The 21,033-nt window shown below is 42.8% G+C and overlaps 1 protein-coding gene across 4 annotated transcripts in view; it reads left to right on the top strand.

The window, feature by feature from the left end:
- Positions 1-18,209, top strand: part of LOC137331615 (protein IWS1 homolog) — a 51,348-nt gene extending 33,139 nt beyond the window's left edge. The window contains exons 13-16 of one of the 4 annotated variants that reach the window (XM_067995527.1): positions 4,903-4,959; positions 7,694-7,805; positions 8,471-8,617; positions 17,412-17,500. In XM_067995527.1, the coding sequence (XP_067851628.1) occupies positions 4,903-4,959; positions 7,694-7,805; positions 8,471-8,599 (298 nt within the window). In that variant the 3' untranslated portion in view covers positions 8,600-8,617; positions 17,412-17,500. Of the gene's footprint in view, positions 1-3,090; positions 3,194-4,902; positions 4,960-7,693; positions 7,806-8,470; positions 8,618-17,411 lie in introns of those variants that run through there. The other 3 variants (XM_067995528.1, XM_067995529.1, XM_067995530.1) reach the window with 3 other exon arrangements.
- Positions 18,210-21,033: the final 2,824 nt, after the last annotated feature.

The raw sequence follows: 21,033 nt of genomic DNA, 5'->3' as shown, positions 1-21,033 counted from the left end.
CTTCCCAGAAAATGTTTATTTCAACCAAAAGTGACTTTGGTTTTAAAATGCAGTTGTTACACTGGAGAAATTGGCCACAGTTTGTGAGGGTGACAGGGAGCAAAAGGTTGAAGTCAGTGTGTGAGCAATGTCTTGCCTGCAGATTCAACCTCCCCCACATCCACTCCAGAACTGACCCCTAGCTCATGCTCTTCAGGCTGGACAAATGTACGTAATAATGTGATCGGTGAATTCAGCAGATTCATGGGGACGGGGCATCGTCCTAAGTACAAATAAAAGGAACGCTGAAAGTATTATGGTCTACGTTCACTATATGTGGGTTTTCAAAAACAATTTTTCTTTGTGTGTGTTACTTGGTCTGAAATTCGATCAGGTGGTGCACCTTTAAAATAGTGTGTGCAATACACGTGACTTTGATTCACCTCTGTTCTGCAGACAACTAATTGCACTGATGCCAGTCACATTGTAGCAGCCAGTCAGTGGGGAACACTGATCACATGGCAACAGGAGCATGTAGTCTGTAAGGGTGCAGCATGCAGACGAATGTTTGCTGGGTGTAGTTGGTGTATTGATATCTAAACCTGGTTCATATTTACAGTGCACACTGATGAGATGTAACTTTCAGGGACCATACAGCCTCTCTTGCTTCCTTGATTTTAATTGACAAAGATCAGTTCATCACCAACTATTCATTCCGCTATTTTGGGTATTTTTGCTGCGTTTGTGAATGGATTGCCTTTGTGTTTTTGAGTGTGTTTTTTCCTCCATATTTGAAAGAACAGTATGGAGCGACTGCCAGGTACTGCTCACTGCACGGTTTCAATTTGCTTTTGTTGCACGGTCTCTCTTATTTCATATCTTAAACAAGTGTCTAGTTACGTTTGTTATGCAGCTGTCTACAAGTTGAAGACTTAATGGACAAACACTATATAGCATTCGTTAAAGTCAGTGCATTTCAGTTCCACCCTTCTCTGGTGGTGGATGTCTGTAGAGAAGCAGACTGGAGCTGTGCTGTGAGCATTTGGTGTAACACTGCTAACTGGCTGGTTATTGGTGTTTAAAGGTGGTAACTGCACTCACCACTGAGTCCCTGAGAGAGAGCCCTGCTCAATCTGAGCTGGATTCACACTGTGGCCATTGCTCAGCCTGAGCTGGATTCACACTGTGGTAAATTGTATTTAGATGTTGGCTTATTACATGTTATGATGTGGAGATGCCGGTGATGGACTGGGGTGGACAAATGTAAGGAATCTTACAACAAAATTGTTGGACTATAACCTGGTGTTGTAAGATTCCTTACAATTATTACATGTTAAGCTCTTTTCGATTTGTTCAGGATCCACACAGAAATAGGAAATGCTGCCATGCCATGGAGGAAAATCATCCTCAACAATATCTCATTCAGAGATTTTTCTGCCCTGACTGGTCCAGTGGCCTTCCCATTCTGCTGTGTAACAGCTTCATTCTGCAACAGCCCTTTTTCACCACTCATCAACCTCTCTTCTCTCACATCAGAGAAAAGTTCCTTTGCCATTGCCTGCTAGTTAGTAAATGTAAGTCCCTGCCTTCTGTCAATGGACATTTAGAAGGGAAAACTTTTTTGTTTGGCTAAAAACCTTTAGCTGCCAATCTATGAACACCATCATGGGCTGTGGCTTACTTGGGGTCATAGAGCCATTGAATGTAACAGCAGAAGGAGGCCATTTGGTGCTGGCTATTTGCTAGAGCAATCCAAAACTAATCTGACTGCCGTGCTCCCTCACTGTATATTCCTTTGCTCTCAATATTTAAAGAGCAGGACTGAGGTTCAGTAATTCCTCATGATATTTTACAGTTAAATGAATGAGGACATTGTTCAAAGCCTATTTTCGTATGGGTTCCCTTCACATCTGCAGGTGGTTCCCTTTCTATTTTTATTTGCTCCCTGGTCTGGTATGGTACTCTACCACATTGATTTACCGCTCCTGGCAATCTACCACATTGATTTAATTTTTTTCTAGCTTCCTCCCAGAACAAAGAACCTGAGATCAGAATGAGGCTGTTACAGAATAGAAGGAGATCACCTAACCATCAAGGTGGCAAATTTCATAAAGACAGTGTCCTACCTGACAATCCCTCCTTGGGTGAAAGGACAATGTCTTTCTTACATGATACTCCCCAATGGAGGCACAGTGTCTTATATTTCCCCCCTCCTACGTGTCAGCAATCCTATTAGTATGAGGTGGATGAACATCTTTCAAAGGATGGAGAAGGCTTTACCCAAGCTTTACCCATGTATGTAACCCAGTGTTTCCTGACATGGCACTAAACTCGTGGAAAGTTCTACTGCAGGAAGATGCAACACTTTGCCAGATTTCACCTCGGTAGGTAAAAATCACTGCTGTGGTTGGGTTTTCAGTTGAAATTCTGGGGCCTTTGTGGTTAGTTTGATTACCATCTTTCTTTCCTGTTACATAGTCACATCCCTACTTGCAAACAGTTTTTTTGATTTATTGTAAGAGTTGCCTGTGTTAAATGTCTACTTTTGGGTCTAAACCACCCCCACCACATGTTAAAGGAAGTTTGCTGCACAAGTTACTGGTGTTGGGAAGGTGAGAACGGTGAGCACAGTTATCTATCTATACCTCTGGGAAATGTGTGATCATTTGTGTCTCCAGTGATCATGCGACTTACATTTTAAAGACTAAAATTACTTAACATTTTATTCTGGGAGACCACCAATTGGGTTGTTAGAATGGGAGGAATGGCTCCCATTCACATCCAAAACCCAAATAAAAGGGATCAGAAGAGCCCCGCAGTACCACATGTGTACTGTATGAATGGAGTAAAGAATCCAGAATGTACACACATCACTCCCACCCCCTGTCATTTCACCAGCCACGGCTCTGTCGCTTGTTTAATTGAGTTCCCGTCACTGCTTGCACTCTGTTTCTATCACCTGATTCGGTCAGTCTTTCTCTACTCTGCTTTACGTTATTTTCATCGCTCTGTATGAACAGCCATGTTGCGGAGTTCCTGCAATCTGTTCCTCTTCTCCAACATGGCTGTCCACACCTGCTACCCTAAACTCTGCTTCATTCATTTATAAAGAGACCCTAGGGACGAAGACAGTGACGATAACGCAGCTGATGCCTTCTCTTCAGATCAAGGACGCTACTTCAGGTTTTCAATTCAATGATTTTATTACACTTTATTTTTTTTGTTTCATTTCATATTTCGTGGGTTCATTGCTGATCAATAAAGATGGTTCAAAGTTTCCCAAATGATTTACCAAATACTTGAGTTAGTCTGTAAAGCCTTTCCCTCTCCTGTCTGTGATTGAATATGTGGGAAAGACCTCTACACTTCCTGGTCCAGTGTCACCGTCTCTAGTTAAACACTCAATCTAAGCTCCTGTACTGAAATCGGGCTGGCTACAGGTCACTCTGAAATCGGGCTGGCTACAGGTCACTCTGAAATCGGGCTGGCTACAGGTCACTTTCTTGATTTTGGCTTGACTAGAGGGATCCTCGTTGCTTGTTTGAGGATATCTTAATGGTACCATAATTTTGTTGTGATGTCACTTGGTTCAATGTCAGATACTTGGTAAGGCGCTATAGTAGAATGCTATGGTATTGGTTTGGGGGAGCAGGTTGTGATGTAATAAGGAGCCACATTTTATGATTTTTACAATGATAAAGCTTGTGGCTTACTCACTGTTCAACTTCATCCAGTGGCTTTAAATGGAAAATTGAAGGAGTTGGCCTTAAGTCCATTATTAAGTCTATTAAATATGGGAATAGAACAGGGCATGTGTGTGTCCATTACTGCGTAGTTAATGATACTCTTCAGCCAGTCAAGTGAAGGATTAGCACTGGAGCAGAAGTTTTGGTGAGTCAGAAAACTTGACTCCAGCCATGTTTATGTCATTTCCTTCTGTGTCTTCACATTCACAAAGCCACCATACTCCACTGACCATCAGGTTGAATGGGCAGGTAGCTTAACCCGGGTTTCTGAAATGGCTCTTAATAGGTGAGGATTGAGCTGCCTTCTTTTTCATGTCAGTTTGATTCAGTTGGTAGCACTTTTGCCAACTTAGAAGGTTGTCAGTTCATGCCACATAATCTAAGCTGATACTTCAGTGTAGTAATGAGGGAGTGCTGCATTGTTGGAGATGGTGTCTTTTCAATGAGTGATGACACTGAGGCCGCATCTGCATGTTGATACAAAAGATCCCATAGGGCTATTTGAAGAACTGGTCGATAATTTAACGTGCACCTTGCTGTGCATTAATTGCTAACTGCTTTTGCTTCCTAACAAGTTCAAAAGTAATAAATTGGCTGTAAAGCACGTCATAAGTATTATATCAGTGTAAGATTGTTCTTTCCTGTTTTCCTTTCCCAGTTAGCTGAGTTGAAAAACTGGTTGTGTGGAGATGCACTAGATGCTCCCTAGCTCTATCTTTTCTGGGAGTAAGGAATGATGTGTTTTGTAAGGGCGATGAAAGACATCAAATACATCAAGTGAGAAGCTGTATGTGCAGGTGTTCAAACAGTTGGAATGGGATCACTAATTCCTGAATAAGCAGAATATTCTGTGCTGGAAAAAATATGAATTTGGGGAGCAGAAAAGGAAAATGGAAGCCTGCACTCTTCTGTTCCTTTACTAGAGTTGTCATTTTCCCAAATCCTTTGACACTAATCCCTGGGAAATGATGAGTTCCTGTACATTATCCCTGTTGAATGACCTTGGAGTGCACAGCTTTGTTGTAACAAACCTTGAAATCCTATCCATGCAGAAAGGAGGGTAAAGGGACTGCTATTTTATGTTGGTTTCCTTTAATAAGTAGTCTCAGGACAAGTGCAAGTCCTGCCTGTAAGTACCTGAGAGGAATGAAATAACTCTGTTTTTGTTCTTCCTTAGTTCTGGTGGACAGACCCCTCGCAGAGATCTGGACAAGGTGCTGACAGGAGAGGAAAAGTAAGTGATGAGCAGATCAAGTGAGAGGGGAATCTGGGGAGACAGCAGCCGCTGGCAGTTTAAATAATTGCACCCAAAGCCAGGATTTGGTGCTGGCATTACTCCCTGCGGAGACGTTGCTTTTAAATTAACTGAAATCAGTAAGGGGCAGGGATTAGAAACATAGAAAATAGGAGCAAGAGTAGGCCGTTTGTCCCTTCGGGCCTGCTCCGCATTCAAAATGATCATGGCTGATCGCCTAACTCAGTACCCTATTCTGCTTTTTCCCCATATCCCTTGATCCCTTTAGCATAAAAAAATCTATCTATCTCCTTGAATACATCTAATGACTTGGCCTCCACAGCCTTCTGTGTTAGAGAATTCCACAGGTTCACCACCCTCTGAGTGAAGAAATTTCTCCTCATCTCGGTTCTAAATGGCATACCTCGTATCCTGAGACTGTGACCCCTGGATCTGGACTCCCCAACCATCAGGAACATCCTCCCTGCATCTAGTCTGTCTAGTCCTATTAGAATTTTATATGTTTCGATGAGATCACCTCTCATTCTTCTAAACTCTAGTGAAAAAGGCCTAGTCAACCCAATCTCTCCTCATACATCAGTCCTGCCATCCCAGGAATCAGTCTGGTAAACCTTTGTTGCACTCCCTCCATGGCAAGGACATCCTTCCTCAGATAAGGATACCAAAACTGCACAAAGTACTCCAGATGTGGTCTCACCAAGGCCCTGTATAACTGCAGTAAGACATCCCTGCTCCTGTACTCAAATCCTCTTGCAATGAACGCCAACATACCATTCACCTTCCTAACTGCTTGCTGCACCTGAATGCTCGCATTCAGCGACTGGTGTACAAGGACACCCAGGTCTCGTTGCACCTCCCCTTTTCCCAATCTATCACCATTCAGATAATCTGCCTTTCTGTTTTTACAACCAAATTGGATAACCTCACATTTATCCACGTTATACTGCATCTGCCATGTTCTTGCCCACTCACCCAACTTGTCTAAATCACATTGGAGCCTCTTTGCATCCTCCTCACAGCTCACATTCCACCCCAGCTTTGTGTCATCTGCAAACTTGGAAATGTTACATTTAGTTCCCTCATCCAAATCATTGATATATATTGTGAATAGCTGGGGCCCAAGCACTGATCCCTGTGGTACCCCACTAGTCACTGCCTGTCACCTGGAAAAAGACCCGTTTATTCCTACTCTCTGTTTCCTGTCTGTCAACCAATTCTCAATCCATGCAAGTATATTCCACAAAATCCCATGTGCTTTAATTTTGCACACTAACAACTTGTGTGGGACCTTATCAAAAGCCTTCTGAAAATCCAAGTACACCACATCCACTGGTTCTCCCCTACCTATTCTACTAGTTACATTCTCAAAAAACTCCAGTAGATTTGTTAAGCATGATTTCCCTTTCATAAACCCATGCTGACTTTGTCCAATCCCGTTAATGCCTTCCAAGTGTTCTGTTATCACATCTTTTATAATAGACTCTAGCATTTTCCCCACTACTGATGTTAGGTTATTTGGTATGTAATTCCCTGTTTTTTCTCTCCTCTTTTAAATAGTGGGGTTACATTTGCCACCCTTCAATCTGTAGGAACTGTTCCAGAGTCTAGAATTTTGGAAGATGATCACCAATGCATCCACTATTTCCAGGGCTACTTCCTTTAGTACTCTGGGATGTAGATTATCAGGCCCTGGGGATTTGTCAGCCTTTAGCCCCATTAATTTCCCTAGCACTTTTTTTTTTACTAATACTGGTTTCCTTCAGTTCGTCCCTCTCACTAGACCCTTGGTTCCCTAGCATTTCTGAGAGGTTATTTGTGTCCTCCTTTGTGAAGACAGAACCAAAGTATGTGTTTAATTGTTCTGCCATTTCTTTGTTCCCCATTATAATTTCCCCCATTTCTGACTGTAAGGGACCTACATTTGTCTTCACTAATCTTTTTCTCTTGACATATTTAAAGAAGCTTTTACAGTCAGTTTTTAAGTTCCCTGCTAGTTTACTCTCACACTCCTATTTTCCCCTCTTAATCAATCTCTTTTTGTTCTCCTTTGCTGAATTCTAAACTGCTCCCAATCCTCAGGCTTGCTGCTTTTTCTGGCAATTTTATATGTCTCCTCTTTGGATCTAATCCTATCCCTAATTTCTTTTGTAAGCCACGGTTGAGCCACTTTCCTGTTTTATTTTAACGCCAGACAGGAATGAATAATTGTTGTAATTCCTGCACACATTCTTTAAATATTAGCCATTGCCTATCCACTGTCATCCCTTTTAGTAAAGTTCCCCAATCTATCATGGCCAACTCGCACCTCATACTTTCGTAATTACCTTTATTTAGATTCAGGACCCTAGTTTCGGATTCAACGACTTCACTCTCCATCTCAATGAGGAATTCTATCATGTTATGGTCGCTCTTCCCTAAGGGACCCCGCGCAACAAGATTGTTAATTAGTCCTTTCTCATTGCACAATACCCAGTCTAGGATCGCTTGTTCTCTGGTTGGTTCCTCAACGTATTGGTCTGGAAAACCATCACGTACACACTCCAGGAATTCCTCCCCCACAGTATTATTGCTAATTTAATTTGAAATTAAATTATCTTTCCGAGGGGGTGACTTTTAGTTGTACAAATCGCTACCAAGTATTTTGTGCACAGTGGGTCTGATCTTCACACATCCTCTACTTATATACAGTACACATTTTATCTTTCAATTTCAGAGCGCTGAGACCTGGTGAGCCAGGATTCTGTGCGAGAGCCAGAGTGCCATTGCCATCGAACCGTGACTACGTTGTTAGACCAAAGTGGAATGTGGAGATTGAGGGGAGCAGGGTGAGTAACGAGGGTTGGGTGGGGACAAATGCAGTTCAAATACAGTCAATTCCAAAAGGGAAAACATTTGCTACCAGCTGAAATCTAGAGTCACGTTGGCTGGGGCCCAGAAGGAAGAGGTAACTGGGCCAACCTCTTATTCGGTGGGGCATATAAAAGAAGGATGAATCTTTATTCTGCATCCTCCACACAATCCAGGAGCATATCCTGGTTTGGTAAATAGTGGGGCGACCACGCGCTAAGCAAATACATAAACGTGTTGACATGATGTTGCCAATAAGCCGTACCACTCGTGCTCTTCTGTTCCTGCGTTACATAAATCCCCAGGACTTGCTGTTATGTAATTACTGTCTGGGTACATCTAACCTGTCTATGACAGATTACATATATTTCTTTGCCCAAGTCAGTAACACACTTGTCTTTGTTGTTTATTTGGTTGATACCATGACTAATTTCAAATTGGACTGGTATCGACATACCATGTATGGTGCTGACCTGCCAGGACTTTTCTAGGCTCAATAATCTCAGTTCTCCTCTCTAACCTCTGCCACATTCTTTAACCTCCGTCACATTCTACACATCCCACCAGACCCTGGTTAGAATGCATTTGGAGTAAGATTGATAATTTAACCACATTTGGATCTTTCCCTTTTTTTTCCTATTAGCAAGACTCATCAAGGAAAGCGATAACCCGCTTGGAAAAACACAAGAGATTGTTTGCAGAAAAGAGGAAGCTAAACCGGATGCAAGGGGCCGTCAAATTCAGCATTGAGGGGAATAGGATGCCACTGTAGATGGTGACAGATTGTATGGTACCTGTCAGGGAGGTGTGATCTGGCGTCTCTGCTCCTTGGCACATGCTGCTGTTGCATGGTGTTGCTAATATTGTGCCCCTTGAGTCTCGATGCAGTTGCTTTTGGCTTCATGATCTGCTTGGTGATTTTTCTTCGTTGCTGATTATTTTTAGATGGATAGATATGAAGAATGCCTTTTGTTAAATGGAGTCTGTTAAAGGCATTTGTGTCTGTGTACAGTTAACAGAGGTGATGTTGCTTCTTTAAATGTGTATTTTGCATGGTATGCATGAGTTTATCCTTTATCTGATATTTCAGGGTAAGGTGTTGACACCTGGTACCATACTGGACATTTGGGTGCATAGCTGGTTCCAGGAACTGTTGGTGTGTTTGGTAGATACTTGTATTTCTGCATTTTCTAGCTCTGCTTTGGCTACTGTTAGAGGATGGATGTTCTTACTTATAAGCTACTCCTCAAAAAAGTAGGGTTCACAGCATTACAGGTAGATATTTACAGATTTATTAAACATATGGTAACTATTATTGACAATTAAACATACACTAAGAAGCAATTAGGAGTTTTTAACCCGGAGAATCCACATGTTAACGGCGAAATGGTTGGCTGATCAGGCCTCATCGAATTATGATTCTCTTCCAACAATGATTGTTTTATATCGTTTTTCCCCCCAATCATGTCATGTTTTAGTATTACCTATTGTACCTTTTCATATCTTTCATGTCCCGTGTCAATGACTTGCCTTCCTGATTGATTTGTCTGTCAAATCCTTGGGATGAAGTCAGTTGCAGAACTATCAAAGGCATTCTAACACTCCTGTGCATGTTACTTTTCCATCACCCTGGCCGCATTCCTTTTGAGATAGTCGCCTTTCAGGGTGCTTTTGCATACAACCGTTTATGTATAAAAACACAGTCAACTTTACAGACGCCTAACCGCCATGATCTCTCTCGACAGATCTCTCTGCCCCTGTGAAGTTTTTTTAAAAATGAATAATTTATAAGGTGGCGTTCCATCTACATACCCACTCGCATCTACACCACTCCCGATCTTGTTGCAGGGTCTGTCCATTTCAAAGGGATTATCAAACTGCTAGTGAGATCAGTTCCAATTGAAAAGTTACTAAACACAGTTAAATTAATATAAAGAGTAATCAATAGCAGTTCCATTTGATTAACCCTTCGCTATAAGTCACCAGCAATGTTTTATCATCTTCATCCTGTTTAAATGATACATTCCACATGGGGGAGGGAGCATGAGAAGGTTACTGCTGAGGCTGAATTTAAATGGAGCTGTTTCATGGGTTCTCCCCTTTTTGACCAGTTTTTTTAGTCAGTTTGTGATTGATAGAATGTACTGAATTTGGGGCAAAACTCTCCCATTATACAAGAGTTAGGTAGACGTACACAGGAGATGCATTACCAAACCAAGCTCAGAATTTCAGTCGCAGGTCTTGCTGGCTAAAGAAACTATGCAGATCCTGTTGGCAGATTCAGAACTGGCATTCATTAGTGGCAACTCTGAATAAAAATATTGCATACAAACTGCTCTCCCTTATGAACAATTTTCAGCTGAGAAAACTTTGACACCCTCCAAGACTCTCAACCCATGGGATAGCTAACTGGAAGCATCCTTGAAACATAACAGCTTGAGGGGCAGCTGGAGTCACTGCAGAGCATAAGGGAGGCTGAAGGTTTCCTGGATCGTACGTTCCAGGAGGTGGTCACCCCGCAGCTATAGAGTCCAGGATAGCAAGTGGGTGGCCATCTGAAAGGGTAGGAAGAGGAAGGCAGTGCAGGAATCTTCTGGGTGAATGGCACACTCAAACCGGTATTCAGCATTGAATACCAATGAGGATGATGACACTTTGACTGAGTGCAGTCCTGACCATGGCATTATAGGGCAAAGGACTGCACAGGGGGGCACAATGAAGTGTTGAAATGTGGTAGTCATAGGGGATTCGATAGTCAGGGGGACAGACAGGTGTTTCTGTGACTGACGTGAGACCGAGGTGAGTTGCCTCTCTGGTGCCAGGGTAAAGGACATCACGGAGAGGGTGTAGAACATTCTGCGGGGGGGGGCAGCCAGAAATCGTGGTCCATGTGTGTGGGTACCAACCACATAGGAAAGAAAAGGGATGAGGTCCTGCGGTCAGAGTTGTAGGAGCTAGGAGGAAGTTAAAAAGCAGGATCTCAAAGGTAGAAATCTTTGGATTACTCCCAGTCCCACGCTCTAGTGAATACAGAAATATGAAGATAAGGCAGGTTAATGCGTGGCTAGAGACATGGTGCAAGAGGGAGGGCTTCAGATTCTTGGGGCAGTGGGACCAGTTTTGGGGCAGGAGGTACCTCAACAGAGCTGGGACCAATGTCCTCGTGGGGAGGTTCATTAGTGCTGTGGGGGAGGGTTTAAACTAATTTGGCAGGGGGGTGGGCACCAAGATGTAACATTAGAAAGGAGGAACAAGGTCCACAAAGGACTGGGAGCGACAGATAGCACTAGATTAAGAAATAGTACAGTATTGGGTGGGATCAGACTAAGAGAGAATACGAGAAGGTCTAAGATAGGTTTAGAGTGCATGTGTATAAACGCATGAAGTGTGGTAAATAAGGTTGGTGAGCTGCAGGTGCAAATAGCCACATGGGAATATGATGCAGTGGCGATAACGGAGACCTGGCTCAAAAAAGGGCAGGATTGGGTATTAAATATTCCTTGATACAAGTTGTTCAGGAAAGATAGAGAAGGAATCAAAGGTGGGGAGTGGGGGTGTGGATGAGGGCAATATTGATTAAGGACAATATTGCAGTGCTGGAGAGAGGATGTCCCTGAGGGGTCAAGGACAGAATCTATTTGGAGTTAAGAAACAGTAGAGGTGCCATTACACTACTAGGTGTATTCTATAGGCCACCAACTAGCGGGAAGGATATAGAGGAGCAAATTTGCAGGGAAATTACAGAAAGGTGCAAGAACTATAGAGTAGTGATAATGGGGGACTTCAACCATTCTAATATAGACTGGGATAGTAATAGTGTAAAGGACAAAGAGGGGGAAGAATTTCTGAAGTGTGATCAGGAGAGCTTTCTTGATCAGTATGTTTCCAGCCCCAATAGGAAGGAGGCATTGCTGGATCTGGTTCTGGGGAAATGGGTCAAGTGGAGCAAGTGTCAGTGAAGGAACATTTAGGGAACAGTGATCATAGTATCATAAAGTTTAGATTAGTTATGGAAAAGGACAAGGAGCAATCTAGAGTAAAAATACTTAATTGGAGGAGGGCCAATTTCAGTGGGTTGAGAACCGATCTGGCCTGGGTAAATTGGAATCAAAGATTGGCAGGCAAAACTGTAATCGAACAATGGGCGGCCTTTAAAGAGGAGATGGTTTGGGTACAGTTCAGGTACATTCCCACGAGGAAGAATGGCAGGGCAACCAAAGTCAGAGCTCCCTGGATGACGAAAGAGATAGAGAGTAAGATGAAGCAGAAAAAGGAGGTGTATGACAGATGTCCGGTTGATAATACAAGTGAGAACCAGACTGAATATAGAAAGTACAGAGGAGAATTGAAAAAGGAAATAAGAGGGGCTAAGAGAGAGTTTGAGCATAGACTGGCGGCTAACATAAAGGGAATCCAAAAGTTCTGTATAGGCATATAAATAGTAAATGGGTAGTAAGAGGAGGGGCTGGGCCGATTAGGGACCAAAAAGCAAATCTACACATGGAGGCAGAGGGCATGGCTGAAATACTAAATGAATACTTTGCATCTGTCTTTACCAAGGAAGAAGATGCTGCCAAAGTCACAGTAAAAGAGGAGGTAGTTGAGATACTGGATGGGCTAAAAGTTGCTAAAGAGGAGGTACTAGAAAAGCTGGCTGTACTTAAAGTAGATAAATCACCCGATCCAGATGGGATGCATCCTAGGTTGCTGAGGGAAGTACGGGTGGAAATTGCAGATGCTCTGGCCATAATCTTTCAATCCTCCTGGAGAATTGCAAATTCTTAAACAGGGGTGTAAAGATAAATCTGGTAACTACAGGTCGGTCACTATAACCTCGGTGGTGGGGAAACTTTTAGAAACGATAATCCGGGATAAAATGAATAGTCACTTGGACAAGTGTGGATTAATGAAGGAAAGCCAGCACGAATTGTTAAAGGCAAATCTTGTTTAATTAACTTGATTGAGTTTTTTGATGAGGTAACAGAGAGGGTTGATGAGAGCAATGTGGCTGATGTGTGTATGGACTTTCTAAAGGCATTTGATAAAGTGCTGCATGATAGGCTTGTCAGCAAAATTGAAGCCCATGGAATAAAAGGGGCAGTGGCAGCATGGATACAAAATTGGCTAAGTGACAGGAAACAGAGTAGTGGTGAATGGTGTTTTTCGGATTGGAGGAAGTTAAACAGTGGTGTTCCCCAGGGGTCAGTACTAGGACCACTGCTTTTTTTGATATATGTTAATGACTTGGACTTGGATGTACAGGGCACAATTTCAAAATTTGCAGATGACACGAAACTTGGAAGTGTAGTGAACAGTGAGGAGGATAGTGATAGACTTCGAGGATATGGACAGGCTGGTGGAATGGGCGGACACGTGACAGATGAAATTTAACGCAGAGAAGTGTGAAGTGATACATTTTGGTAGGAAGAATGAGGAGAGACAATATAAACTAAATGGTACAATTCTAAAGGGCCTGCAGGGACAGATTGAGAAAGCGGTTAAAAAAGCATACAGGACCCTGAGCTGTATAAATAGAGGCATAGGGTACAAATGCAGGGAAGTTATGTTGAACCTTTATAAAACACTGGTTCGGCCACAACTGGAGTATTGTGTCCATTTCTGGGCACCAAACTTTGGGAAGGATGTGAAGACCTTAGAAATCGTGCAGAAAAAATTTACTAGAATGAAGTCCCTCATTTCTGGAACCAGTTATATGGATAGACTGGAGAAGCTGGGGTTGTTCTCCTTGGAACAGAGAAAGTTAAGAGGAGATTTGATAGAGGTGTTCAAATCATGAAGGGTTTAGATAAAGTAAATAAAGAGAAACTATTCCCATTTGTAGAAGGATCGAGAATCAGAGGACACAGATTTAAGGTGATTGGTAAAAGACCCAAAGGCGACATGAGGAAAAACTTTTTTACTCAGTGAGTAGTTATGATCTGGACTGCGCTGCCTGAAAGGGTGGTGGAAGCAGATTCAACTGTGGCTTTCAAAAAGGAATTGGATAAATACTCAAAGGGAAAAAATTTGCAGGGCTACGGAGAGAGAGCGGGAGAATGGAACTAACTGAATTGCTCTTACAAAGAGCCAGCACGGGCTCGATGGGCTGAATGGCTTCCTTCTGTGCTGTAACCATTCTATGATTCTAACTTCAGGCGGTATTGATCAAGGGACTTATTGTTTAATGATTTTTGTCCCATGCTGGATTGAGGGGCCGGAATTCTGTAAAAGAAAGAAAAATCTTGCATTTCTATGGTGTCTTTCATGACCTCAGGACATCCCAAAGCACTTTACAGCCAATCAAATACTTTTGAAATGTAGTCACTGTTGTAATATAGGAAAGGCAACAGCCAATTTGCACACAGCAAGGTCCCACAAACAGCAACGTGATAATGACCAGATAATCTGTCTTTAGTGCTATTGGGTGAGGGATAAGTATTGGTTAGGACGCTGGGGAGAACTCCCCTACTCTGCTTCGGGCCATGGGATATTTTATGTCAACCTGACCGGCCTCAGTTTAATGTCTTATGCAGAACAATAAAGGGTATTTCTGGGAACTGTAAAATCATTTGGCCCATTGTGCCTGTTACTAGTGCTGGCTCTTCAACTGAAGCTGTCTACCCTATTCCATAGAGGGGTTAGAAGAGCCTTCCTGGGTATAGGAGCAGGATTCAAGTCTTGAACACAGTTGAACTTCAGTGAGTTGAGTGTTGTTGAAGGGAAAACTGTTAGTATGATGGAGGACACTGAGCTCATTGGAGGCAGCTTTAGCAAAGGGGGAAATGTGGGAATTCCACTTGAGATGTGAAGGAATAGCGAGAGCACGAATGCCAGTCGATGAACAGTGAAGCCATCAAGCGCCTTGAGGTGGCCAGGAGCAGGCTGATTCTAGTGCACATTGAGTACAGTCCTCACTTATAGCAGGCGCGTTCATCTGAACGCGATTTGCCTGTTTTACGCAATGGCCAGTATAATGTAGTAGCGCTATATACCTGAATGAAACTCCTTACTGCTGGGCCATAGGCCTGACAAGGACCTCAAGTTCCGCAGCACCAGCCCCATGAAGATGATTGGATAACATCATGCAAGCTGCTAAATTGTTTCACTAGCCCATTGTAGATGCCTTTGATCCAGGGGCCAAGACAACAATTCAAGGCATTCAGTTGTTCATGACCCTGAAAACTATATGTCACAAGAATGTTGTAGATCAAGACTGCGAGGTGTGAGCTAGTGAGTAAGCACAGCTGTTTCTGCCCAAAATAAACTCAGCAGTTTAAGACGCTATAACCGACAACTTTGAAATTGATGTTATTGTAAATGATTGATGGTTAGTGTTTTTGGCTGATATAAGCAACTGCCTGTTTTACCACTGTGGCTAACAGGTGCTCTGTTCCCAAAAATGTGGATGCAGCATCACCAAGCTCACTGCAGGTATTTCAAATGCATCACCTTCCTTGTCCTGAAATTTACGTGTCTGTGGTTGCCACTTCACTCTTGGCTATAGCACAGCCCGTCATTCCACACAGGTCACAGACCAGACCACTCTGTAAAGTTCTGCCTCAGATTAATACAGCCCATCATTCCACACAGGTCACAGACCAGACCACTCTGTAAACTTCTGCCTCAGATTAATACAGCCCATCATTCCACACAGGTCACTCGTGGCACCTCTCTGACTTCTCGTGCATGAGAGAAAAGGTTTGCTTTTTGAAAACACTTTCTACCCTCTTCATAATTCCCTCCCCCTCCTCCAATTGCCTCTGCCTCTGAAGATGTTCTGGTTGATGCTTGTGGCATTTTATGTTGAGAATGCTGGCAAGCTGTTGAACTTTGGGGGCAGCGGCATCAAAGCCAAACCAGTCTTTTCCTGATGGGACTCGATGTGCAGTTTCCAGAAGGATTCACCGAATAGTGATCAGGAGCTCTGACTGCTGTCCCACCCGCCTCCCCCACCAAGGAATGCCAAAGCCATTAGTTGCTAATGCTGCCCCAGGTGAGATCAGCCGACTCAATGCAGACCAGGGATGGAACCTGAAGTCTTTCTGTTCTGTATGGCTGCACACCATGCTGGGTGGTGCAATTAGCCACTGATCCATGAGTGGAGCTGTTGAAATTTGCTTTTAATACACAAATTTAGTAGTTTGAAGAGTGCAGAATGCTTTCTGCATCAGTTACAATATAACGTTGCTACTTCCAAAAACCTAAAACAAAAATTGGTTGCCTTTGTGAGTGTAGTGAAGCCTTATTATAAGAACATTCCTTTGGCCCAGGATCATTTTTCCTATTAAACGATTTTTTTTCCTGAAGCCTTCCAGTTGCATCACTGGGAATGAGAGCTTTAACCTGCTCACCCTTGGACATTCTAAGTCAGTATGTGTTTCTCTCTCTCTCTCTCTCTCTCACGATCATAGAATGGTTACAGCGTGGAAGGAGGCCATTTGGCCCATTGAGTCCGTGCTGGCTGTATGCAAGAGCAAACCAGCTAGTCCCTATCCCTGTAGCCCTGCAATTTTTTTCCTTTCAAGTACTTATCCAGTTCCCCTTTGAAAGCCCTGATTTAATCTATCTCCATCCCCCCCACCAACCCCCAGCAGTGCATTCCAGATCCTAACCACTTGCTGTGTAAAAACATTTTTCCTCGTGTCACCTTTGGTTCTCTTGCCAATCGCCTTAAACCTATGCCCTCTGGTTCTTGACCCTTCTGCCAGTGGGAACAGTTTCTCTCTACCTATTCTGTCTAGACCTTTCATGATTTTAAATAACTCTATCAAATCTCCTTGCAATCTTCTCTCTTCCGAGGAGAACAACCCCAGCTTCTCCAGTCTATCCACGTAACTAAAGCCCCTCATCCCTGGAATCGTTCTAGTAAATCTCTTCTGCACCCTCTCTTAAACCCTTCACATCTTTCCTGAAGTGCGGTGCCCAGATCTGGACACACTACCCCAGTTGTGGCCAAACCAGTGTTTTATAAAGGTTCATCATGACTTCCTTGCTTTTGTACTGTATGCCTCTGTTTATAAAGCCCAGGATCCCGTATGCTTTTTTAACCACTTTCTCAACCTGCCCTGCTACTTCCAACAATTTGTGCACATACCCTCAGATCACTGTTCCTGTATCCCTTTTAGAATTGTGCCCTCTAGTTTATATTGCCTCTCCTCGTTCTTCCTACCGAAATGTATTACTTCGTATTTTTCTGCATTAAATTTCAACTGCCACATGTCTGCCCATTCCACCAGCCTGTCTATATCCTCTTGAAGTCTATCACTATCCTCCTCACTGTTCACCACACTTCCAAGTTTTGTGTCATCTGCAGTTTTGGAAATTGTGCCCTGTACACCCAAGTCCAAGTCATTAATATATACCAAGAAAAGCAGTGGTCCCAGTACCGACCCCTCATTGAAATTAAACTATCGTAATTCTTAGGGTTGTTTGAAATTGTTGGAGAAAATTTGATGAGGGGCAGCTGTGTGTATGTGTAAATACTAAATTGGCAAATTGACAATGTACTGACTGTTCACTCGGTTCCTCACTAGTTATGTGATATTAACAAGTGCTCACTGATTTTGTGCTTCTTTTCCCCCCAGGGAGCAGTAAAGAAGACATTGAATCGTCTCGACAAACAAATGCGTCGATTCCAAGATATCAAGAAAATGACCAAATCGTCCCGGGCAGTAAAAATTAGCATCGAAGGCAATCGCATGCCCCTGTGATCCTTATTTACCAGTAACTCTACCTGGAGCTGGTGAATGTAGTGCAACTGTGTACATACACGATTGTGTGCTCCTACCCGTCCGGCCCAGTGGAATCAATATACCTCCTCTGTTCTCTTCTGTTTTCAGGCATTCTTTCTGACAGTGGTTTGTTGCAGTCTTGGAATGGTGAACTACGACTAATTGTAACATCTGAGCCCAGGATATCCAGTCGCTGTTCCTGACTACAGCATATTTGGTGAGCCCACTCTGCACATCGAACGGATGAGTTTACTTATCTGAAGACTGCATGCATAGAGGTTGGACAGACTTTTTTCATAGCACACTGGTGCCCAGTGGTGGAGGAGCAGAGCTGCCTGGCATTGAGCCAAGCTGCTGTCCAAGTAAATGGAGAGGGGAGGGAAAAAGGACTTGATTAAATATAGATGTGTGCTGTGTTTGGTTGTATTGCTTGAAATGTCTGCTGTCTCTGCCAGATCAGCACACCCCTCACATCGTTCTGGTCTTTAAGTCTTTCAGTAAGCTCTCACTAACTGGATGAGTCTGTAGGTGGATACCTTGGTTAAAGGTTGGGCTGATCCTCTTGATGAGATATAGATTGTGATGAAATGCAATGTGATTGTAGACACATGCCGTATTTTTTAAACAAATAAACCCCTCTTTGTAAAGGTTTGTGGTTGTCAGCAGTTGGTGGTTGGTTGTAGAGCTCACTCCCCACACACACTTCCTCCTCCCTTTGTGTTGTAGATGGAACGTTATGCTATCAAATGTAATAACCAGAAAGTGATGTTAAAAGAAACTATATCGCCTTGTAAGCCAATCATCTTTGGGAGGGAAAAGCCCAGGAGAACTGTCATTTTGTCATGACATCATTATGTGCCTGCTTACTGGACAACCAGTTTCAAAATATTTCACATCATCGTGTCACACTCGAAATGAATGTTAACCTTTCTAGGAAGCTGCAAAGTAGTTAACAACACGAGATAAATTCTGCAACGAGAGAGGGAGACAGAAAGATAGAGAGATGGAGAGGGGTAAGCATACAGTTTCTTTCCTCATTCTAATTTGATTTTTAAAGAAAATAAATTTTGGAAGCTTTCCCTCTTTGAGGGAAATGAATAGGAGGGGAGGGAAACAGGTTCAGGATGGCGGGCCTCAGGCCTCTCACCACCTGCCCCAGAAGGAACAAGTTGAAGTGATGGGGCAGCGGATGGAAAGTTATGAGTGAGATGGTTGATAGGAAAATGAGGCGAAGGGAAGAGTACAGGGGTTATGGGGCAATTCAAAAAGAAATAGGTAGGCATAACAATGGGAGGGGTTAGCGGGACGGTGAGGGGTAGAGAATGTAATGGAAGTGAGAGGGTGGAGGCAAAGATGAGTTAAATAGTGAGGAGATGGACAGGGAACCACTGAGGGCCAGATTATCTATGACCCCTACCAGAAAGCGCAGCCTATAGTCATTGGCTGCTCCTTTCTCTGCCGCACCAAGCCATGCCAACCACCACTTTGCACATAAAGGAAAGTAGCAAATGAGGACAGACGCAGAAAGAGACAACATAGGTAAGTGGGAGACCGTATTCTCCGACTTAGTGTATATTGCCATGGGAGATCCACTAATATTAATATCTATGTGAGATGTGTAGACACCTTTTTAAAAAAAATTTTTAACCAATTTCCACCAATACATTCCCAGATTTTTCTAGGCTGGTGGATTGGTGAAAAAAATTATCTCTGCCCATTTCTCACCTCTGTTCCCAGTTGATCCCGTGATGATTGTGTGTCACGCTAGTGCAATGCCACGACTAGCCTGATGCCCACACATCTCAGGACCCCGGCTTTCAGTGGCCAAACCTTGGAAGAGAAACAACTTGAGGTAAGTTATTTGGTGATATTGTTCATAGGCTGTGAAACACCAGCACCTTCTCAGGGCAGCTAGGATTGGGCAATAAATGCTGGCCTTGCCAGCAATGCCCACATCCTGAGAAATCATTAAAAAAACAACAGGAAGAAGAGTTGAAGTTTTGATTTTTTTCCAATCCCGAGCAACCTCAAACTACCATAAATTTCAGAAATGTCAAAATGGAAAAGAATTTATGAAGTGGGTAATACATGAGTACATTGTTTTGCTACCCACCATTGACCCATGGAATTGAGACAATGCAACAGCTCTCAATCTGCTCCTCAGTGGATATGGAATAAAATCTTTCACTGCATTGGATCATATAGTGCAGAATTAAAGGCAGCCTTACATATTGGTGGGATTGGAGCTTGATTGTTGGCCGCATGAAATCCAATTTTGCATGCACCAAAGCCTGAACAAATATGAATAATGAGTTTATCCCTTCATTTTTTGTATGTTTGTGATTAGTTAATGATCCATTTAGCTTAATTGTGCCTTATTTATCTCTTGCTTGTTTTCTTGAGATTTAATGATCAAAATAAAAACTAATTTTTTTAACCAGCTTTCTCCGACTTCGCCCTGATTTTCTCTCTTGTTGCTTTTTTAAAAAATGAAAAACATCTGGAAAATCAAGGATTTAAAATCAGCAATAAAAATTGCCTTTAAAGGTCCTTAGATGTGGCTGGTCACTTTAAATTTTGATTACTTCATGGGGAGAAAGAATCTGTATGTGGCTGTCTGCTGACTTGTTTTTTCCATGTTGGAAGGATACACATCACTGTCTATTATGCAAAGTGCCACTTCAAAGGCGGATGATCACAGTCTAAATAGACGATTAGCTAGGGTTATTTGCCAATTTCACATGGGCAGAATGACTTAATACTGTTTATTTGACTGCAGGAGATGGACAAATCAATTGTGATTGTCACATCAGAGAGGCTGCTTCCAATACTTGGTTTTGTCCTGGAAATAGAAAATACTCTTGGGGCAGGTTTCTGAGGAGAGGTGTTCTTCCTTTGAAGTCCACTGGATAGACAGCTCCTTAGCCAGTGCTTGCTGATGCTCAGGATAAACGTGACGGTCCTCTCCCACTTCACCAGTTCTTTCCATAGCGCTGTGCTGCAGTCTATGTGGAGCTGGCTCATAAAGACATGCTGGTTAGACAAGCCCTCACATGTAAGTTATGCTACGGAAACTCTTCCGGGTTTATTATCACCAAGAGTTATTGATATTTTATGCCTTCTGTTTCTATACCAAAGGAGCTGTAATTTGGTGCATTCTGCTGTATAGATTTTCAGTTAGTCTACTTTTCACTTTTAATAAATCTGATTATAATTTATAGCCTGGGTCACACAGTCTGATAGAACATTTACTTTCTCACTGATTGAAGACATGAAAGGTCTAATGTTAATTTCAGTGACCTAATTACAGTAACGGGGTTTATATTCGACTCCTGGCAATATTGCATTGCCAGATATTGGCCTAAGATTTTTTAAGTACTTGTTTTGGGTGAGGGACTTTCACCTAATGCCAGCCCACAGTTCTCACCTTGCCGCAGAGAGAATGGAGTGGCTATGGCACTGTAAGGAGCATGGG

Source organism: Heptranchias perlo, chromosome 13 (assembly GCF_035084215.1).
Source record: "Heptranchias perlo isolate sHepPer1 chromosome 13, sHepPer1.hap1, whole genome shotgun sequence".
NCBI classification, from domain to species: domain Eukaryota; kingdom Metazoa; phylum Chordata; class Chondrichthyes; order Hexanchiformes; family Hexanchidae; genus Heptranchias; species Heptranchias perlo.
Note: the sequence above shows the minus strand (reverse complement) of the source record. Positions and strands in the feature narration are given on the sequence as shown.